The sequence below is a fragment of the Lonchura striata genome, chromosome 1 (assembly GCF_050655825.1).
Source record: "Lonchura striata isolate lonStrDom1 chromosome 1, ASM5065582v1, whole genome shotgun sequence".
Classification (NCBI taxonomy): domain Eukaryota; kingdom Metazoa; phylum Chordata; class Aves; order Passeriformes; family Estrildidae; genus Lonchura; species Lonchura striata.
Genome location: NC_140703.1, coordinates 31,478,676 through 31,485,256, shown reverse-complemented (window position 1 = coordinate 31,485,256; position 6,581 = coordinate 31,478,676). Strand labels below are relative to the sequence as shown.

The 6,581-nt window shown below is 52.6% G+C and overlaps 1 protein-coding gene across 1 annotated transcript; it reads left to right on the top strand.

Moving 5' to 3' along the window:
* Window positions 1-367: 367 nt before the first annotated feature.
* On the top strand, window positions 368-2,112 carry RBP5 (retinol binding protein 5). The gene is made up of 4 exons (XM_021549132.4): window positions 368-601; window positions 858-1,036; window positions 1,494-1,595; window positions 1,978-2,112. The coding sequence occupies exons 1-4, from the start codon at window positions 529-531 to the stop codon at window positions 2,029-2,031; spliced, it is 408 nt and encodes a 135-aa protein (XP_021404807.1). The 5' UTR covers window positions 368-528; the 3' UTR covers window positions 2,032-2,112.
* The last annotated feature ends 4,469 nt before the right edge of the window (window positions 2,113-6,581 follow it).

Here is a 6,581-nt window from a genome sequence, read left to right as displayed (position 1 = left end):
TGGAGATCGGGGGGATGTGGGGGCGAGGGGCTGCAGACCGCACCCGGAGCCCGGACTCCGGCTCGGCAGGGCGGAGCTGCCAGCCTGCCGCCGCCTCTCCTCGACGGCGTGTCCGCGCCGTGGGGAGCGCAAGCCGGGGCACCGCTCCGACGAAGCTCCCAGACACCGGCGTCACGGTGTGTGGAAGGGCAGGACAGGCAGGGTTCCTTGCCGCTGGTTGAAGTCCAGAGTTTAATACGAGCAGCCCCCGAGGAGGTTGGAGGGTGAGGAGGTAACTCGCCGTCCTTACGTCCTGCCCAGCCGAGGCGGAGATGCTGGAGCAGGGGCCGTCCCGGCCCTTTCCGCGCCCCCCGGCGCGGGGACTCTTACAGCGGCGGGGGGCGCGGGGACCGGTCCGCCCCGCAGCGCTCCCCGCACCGCGGGAGAGACACCGGTCCGCCCGGCGAGCCAGCTCGGTCCCAGCTCCGCTGCTGCCCGGCCGCTTGCGCTCTTTTCTCCGCGCCGTCCGCCGCGTCCCACTGCCCCGGCATGCCTCCCAACCTCACCGGCTATTACCGCTTCGTCTCCCAAGAGAACATGGACAATTACCTGCGGGCTTTAGGTAACGCTTCCCATTACGCTCCCTCCTCCCCCTGAGTTCCGTTCTGTATCTCCAAAAAGTTAAGTGTCGGAAAGGGAATAGAGGAAGGGAATTCGGAACCTTTTGGTCCTTCTGTCTTCTACCATCGCTTTTGTGCTGTGGTAGTAGAAGAGAAGAGGTACTATGGCTGATGCTCCTTTGACTAAAAGAGTGGAGGAGCTCTGCTGGAGGAAGGGCCCAGGTCGTCCACACATCTCCCCTCTCTCTCATCCTCTAGATATCAACGTGGTCCTGCGAAAGCTGGTCTGCCTACTGAAGCCGGACAAAGAGATTATCCACACGGGTGATCACATGGTCATCCGCACTATCACCTCCCTGCGGGACTATGTTATGGATTTCGACCTGGGAGTCCAGTTTGAGGAAGACCTGGGACCTGTGGATGGACGCAAGTGCCAGGTGAGAAACCCAAGCAGTGCCGTTTCACAAGGGATTGGGGTGTGCTAAAGAGTTCAGGGACTTGCTCTGCTTTTTGACTCAATACCCAGGTTTGGCATGCCCCTGCAGGTCCAGGAGTAAGTGATTGCATGAGCAAATCACTCACTGCAAAGTGAATAAGCTGCAAAGAGCCAGAAACCAGTTCCCTGGGATCCGGAGGATATTATCCTCTGGAGCAAAGCCCTGAAAAGATAGAATGTCAGGCCACTTGGCAGAACTCTGTTGTTGCGCTTGGAAGCCAGAGGGTCATTCACCTCCCACAAAGACCATCTGTCCTAAGGAACCACTAAAGAGCCACCAGATCAGGGATTGGATTTGACATTGTGTCGGAGAGGAACAGCCAGCGTCATCACTGGAAACATGTATCATCCCGATCCACTTGTCTCAGGACCATGTCTCCCCTTCTCCTTCCCTTCAGACAACCGTCTCCTGGGAAGGGGATCAGCTGGTGTGCGAGCAGCTCGGAGAGAAGAGGAACCGAGGCTGGAGGCACTGGTTGGAGGGGGACCAGCTGCATCTGGTGAGGAGGGGTCCAGTGCAGTTTGCAAAATCCCAATCACAGCGAGTGGGGGGACACAGTGTGGGTGCTGTTGGCTCTGAGGCAGCCCTGCAGTTTCCTTCCACCTTCTCTAAGACTTCATCCCCTGCTCTGCGGGGGGCAGCCAAAGCTTCACACAAACATCCGCCTCCAGGGTTTAAAAGTTAAACTCAAAGTTAAACAGTTCAACAAAGGCGATGTCCCTTCCCTGCCCTGCAGCCAGACCCGCAGGGACTTTGGGAGGGTCGGCGGTACAACAGCGTGTGGCCTGCGAGGCTCCAGCCAGCAGCGGGAGGGCTGGCAGAACTGGGGAGAGGCAGGAGGGGATCCCACCTAAACTCCTCTTTTGCCTCCCGTTTCCCAGCGCATGACCGCTGAAGACGAGGTCTGCGTCCAGGTTTTCCAGAAGGTGAAGTGAGCGCTCCCCGCAGAGATGCCCGGACGGGACCCGCGCTCCCCAGTGCGAGAAAGAAAAAGAAACAAGACCCGAGCGAGCCGAGCCCCACCGTAGCAGCGTGTTTTCTTGAGCCTCGCCCACCGCCCGGCGGCGGCCGGGGGTCACGGCTGGGCCGGGCCGGCGGGGAGCGGGAGGCGGGGAGCGGGATGGGCCGGGCGGGGAGGGCGCCGGGCCGCCGGCGGCGCCGGGGCTCCTTTCAGAATAAGAGCGGTCTGGGAGGAGCGGGGCGGGGGCTGCCCCGCGGCCGGCCCGGCCCCCGCAGCTCCCGCGCTCCTCCTGCTGCCCCCACCGCGGCCGAACCCCGCCGTGCCCTCCGGGAATGGGGGGATGCGGGGGTGGTGCCCGAGTGGGCAAGGGGAGCTCAGGCTGCTTCTGCAGCCGTCACCTGCCGGCTTCTCTGGTCCTCTGGGGGTGCTACGTTCTTTCTGGGATCGTGGGATCATAGAATCATGGAATAGTTTGGGTTGTAAGGATGTTAAGATCATTTGGTTCCAGGCCTCCCGTGAAATTCAAGAATTTCTTCAGAGAGAGCATTGTCAGGCATTGAAATGAACTACCCAGGGAGGTGGTGGTGTCACCATCCCCAGAGGTGTTCACAAGATGATTGGATGTGGCTCTTACTGCCATGGTCTCGCTGAAAAGGTTGATGATCGGTCAAAGGTTGGATTTGATGATCTTGGAGGTCTTTCCCAACCTAAGTGATTCTGTGATTCTGTGACATTTCACTTAGATCACGTTGCTTAAAGCCTCATCCAACGTGACCTTGAGCACTTCCAGGGATGGGGCAGCCACAGCTTCTTGGGATCCTCAAGTAGGATGGGTAGGAAACAGAACCTGTCCTTCAGAGTCTAGGATTCTCATGTGGTGGTGTGAAGTGGGAGGGCTGGAGTAATCAGCCCCATGTTCACCACCTTCCTGAGAAGGTCCCATGGGTGAGGAAGGGCCAGGCTCTCTTCATGGGGTAAGAATTCACAGCCACCAGCATTCCTTCTGGCATTCTTGGTGGAGTCTCCTCACAACTATCATAGCTCCACTGGTTCACGGCTATCTGCAATTGGAGACCAAGGGGCAGAGGAGGCGAAGTCCCCTGAAAAGCCAGACCCATGCCACAAAGAGAGGTGTTCTTTAATTATGACACCTGATGGGATGGGCATGAGTCCACAGGCAATTATTTCTGAAAAATGCTTGTGGTTGCCCTCCAACAAAAGGTTGAAGGGCAGGGTACACATAAATGTGCAGCTACTGATGCCACAGAGAACCAAGAGGTTGGCATATTTTTAAAATATAAGCCCTTTATAGGCTGAAAAAATGCATTTTTTCTGCCAACAGTTCATTTTAAAATAGTATTTTCTGGAGAGCTTCTTTTCAGGGAACTGCAGAGATGAGTGCCATGAGAAAAGCATTACTTCCGAATATGTGATAAGCAAAGGGTTGGGGAGCTGCAGCTGTGCCTGTAGTGTCAACCTCTGATTCTTTACGGTTGTATCTGAGAACATTTGAGGCAGGAGCACCCTGTCAGTATCCACAGTCCACAGTTTGAGTGCCACAATCAAAACCATTGAGCAATCAGAACCAGGCCATCCAGCATGTCTGCTCTGTGCAGACCTGCTCAACCCATCACTTCTCCTACCATACAGAACCTCCACATGACCTTTGTTGAATCATGAAGCTGCAAAAGGCAGACAGCAGCTTGAGCTGGTTCCACTGTTGCCTTATTTGCATTCTTCTGTGCCACGAGAATGCCCTCAGAGCTGCTCCTGATGCCCAGCACCAAACCCACCTCACCATGTCCAGGCTGGTACCTTCCAGACTGTGATCAACAACTAATCAGCTCATTCCAGGCCCTGCACCACAAGCTGATACAAACTCTCCTCTCCTCTCCTCTCCTCTCCTCTCCTCTCCTCTCCTCTCCTCTCCTCTCCTCTCCTCTCCTCTCCTCTCCTCTCCTCTCCTCTCCTCTCCTCTCCTCTCCTCTCCTCTCCTCTCCTCTCCTCTCCTCTCCTCTCCTCTCCTCTCCTCTCCTCTCCTCTCCTCTCCTCTCCTCTCCTCTCCTCTCCTCTCCTCTCCTCTCCTCTCCTCTCCTCTCCTCTCCTCTCCTCTCCTCTCCTCTCCTCTCCTCTCCTCTCCTCTCCTCTCCTCTCCTCTCCTCTCCTCTCCTCTCCTCTCCTCTCCTCTCCTCATCTACATTGTGGTTGGATGGCAGACACTATTGCCTTCAGGTGATTAGCCAGACTCTTCTGCCATCCACGTAATTTTCCTGTAAGCCTGTGAGGTGGTAGGCCAAGCAGACTGCTTCTGACTCATTGCCAGCCATCATATATCCATGAGAGCCTCTCTTCTTCAGGAAGCATCGGACTGTGCCAGAACCACAGATAAGAATCATACTCACTTGATGTCGTCCACACTTACAATAATCAGAGGGCACAGTACTGCAACACATTCCAGGACTTCAGGTAGTAGCTACCAGCATGAATAATGCAGTTTTTTCTTTCATAATCATGCTATATGTGTGATGCCTAAGTCAGATGGTGACTTTTCCCAACAGCACTACATTGCTGAGATACGAGGCTATGGGAAGTGAGGATGCCTCTGTAAAGCAGGGGAAAGTTGTGATATTGGGAGGACACAGGTGGGAGGAGGTGTGATATTGGTGAGTGGCTGGTGCTGCAGAACTGTGTACCCCTCAGGGTGTTACACTTGGTTTTGCTCCTTGATTTAGAAGACACAGAAATAGGCTGCCAAGATGCTGTTGCTGCTGTTCACCATCTTATATCAGGGGAAAGACCCACTGTTTGGCTCCTGAACCTTCTTTTGGTCTTGATCATCCTCTCCCTATCAGCCAGAGCTGCCAAAGCTGCATGATTTGTCTGAAAGAGTGCTGAGCCACTGAACAGCACAGGCCTGACTGTGTGAAGGTCAAGCCAAATGGCAGTGTCCCCAGAAGGCTCCAACCAAACCTTTGGGTACTTTGGGGAGTCAAACCAACAGGGTTGAGGGTACCCAGCTTCCCTGGGGAAGCAGCTCAGTGTTTATAGATGAGCCTGGGTCTGCAGTCCTGCTGTGCTGTAGGGCAGGTGATGTAGCTGTAGGAGGCCAAACAGGTAATTCTCTGTCCTCCTTGACTCAGGCTTGAGGATAAAGTATCCAGCTCCTTCTCTGTGGATGAGAGGATCTAGTCTGCATGCCAGAGGAAATTTTCACGGTTTCTGAGTCTGTAGAGCAGATTTCTTTCCAATTACCTCCTGCAAGACACTGTATTCAAAGCAGGGTTCTTGCACCATGAGAGAATGTTGGTGTACTGAAGATCTACAGTTTTTCTACTTTGGTCTGATATTGTCTGTATTTACTGTCCAGACCACTTGTAATGCAGCTGAGGCCAGCAGGCAGCAAACGGGGGCTGGTTTTGGCTTTCTGTGGTCCTACATATGTTCCGTGGTCCTACAGGAATTCTGCCCCTAAGCAAAGATGGGCACATTTGTCCTTCCGAGGAAAAACGGGTATCGTGGTATTTCTTGGCCCCAGCCTAATACGAAGAAGATTACACAGAGCATCTGAAGGGGAACACCACCAGTGGGAGCACTGGAGCAGGACTGAGGATGTAGCTGTGCTGTGTTTATGTCATCTTTTTGGGATAATAATTCAAAGATATTTGATGAACATGTTCTCTAGTACACTTCCATAAATATCCCAAAGATGCTTTCTTCATTCTTTTAAACACTATTTTCATCTTTATTCAACATGTTTTTGTGGCTGTGAATTACTTCCTCTGATTTCAATGCGAGACACTTCCTAACCTCTCTGAAGCCACTCATAATTCTAAGAAAAAACACTAAAATGATGTTTTATCTCTTACACCAAAGCCTGAGAGCCAAGAAATTTTAAACTTCATAAAACTGGGACACAAATATGTGTCTTGGGCACTATGTTGTTAAAATCCTGAAAGGCGTTTTTGAGTTGTTATATTTTCTCATTTCCCCATGAAATAGAGGGCCTTATCTATCTATCTTGGTTCTCCTAAAAATGCTTGCAGAAGAAATATCAAGAGGGGTCCTTGAAAAGGGATTTGTTCTCAGAATGCCTTTAATTCTGTAGACTTTCATTTTTCTTAATATCTTTTTAACTCAAGTGCCTGAGGCTTCTTGCTTTTCTTGAAAATGATCCCAGTCCCCAGCCCCCTCCAAAAAAAAAAAAAAAATCATCTCAGAAGTGCTCTTCAGCAGGTCAGAATTGAGAAAACTTATCTTTTTTGACAGCTTAATTTCAGCTTGATTTTTTTTTTAAGTTCGAAATAACTTGTGAAGGCTATAAATTGTCTCATCTTTCTATACCAGAAAACAGCCCAGGAAGATTGGGGTGGGTGGGGGCTTCCTAGGAGGACATTTTCGGTGGGAACAAGCTCGGAACAGCTTCTGGATTGCAGACCAAGCCCTCGGAGGAGTCTTCGGCAATCGTTTTCTTGCCTCCTGGGCAAGAAGAGGTAGCTCGGCTCTGCGTGGCCAGGCCGGGACATC

Excerpts from the sequence above, each read along its gene's own strand:
- RBP5 (XM_021549132.4), top strand. The coding sequence starts at position 529 with ATGCCTCCCAACCTCACCGGCTATTACCGCTTCGTCTCCCAAGAGAAC. Across the intron at positions 602-857 it reads CAATTACCTGCGGGCTTTAG|ATATCAACGTGGTCCTGCGA; the intron begins GTAACGCTTCCC and ends CTCATCCTCTAG. Across the intron at positions 1,596-1,977 it reads AGGGGGACCAGCTGCATCTG|CGCATGACCGCTGAAGACGA; the intron begins GTGAGGAGGGGT and ends CCCGTTTCCCAG.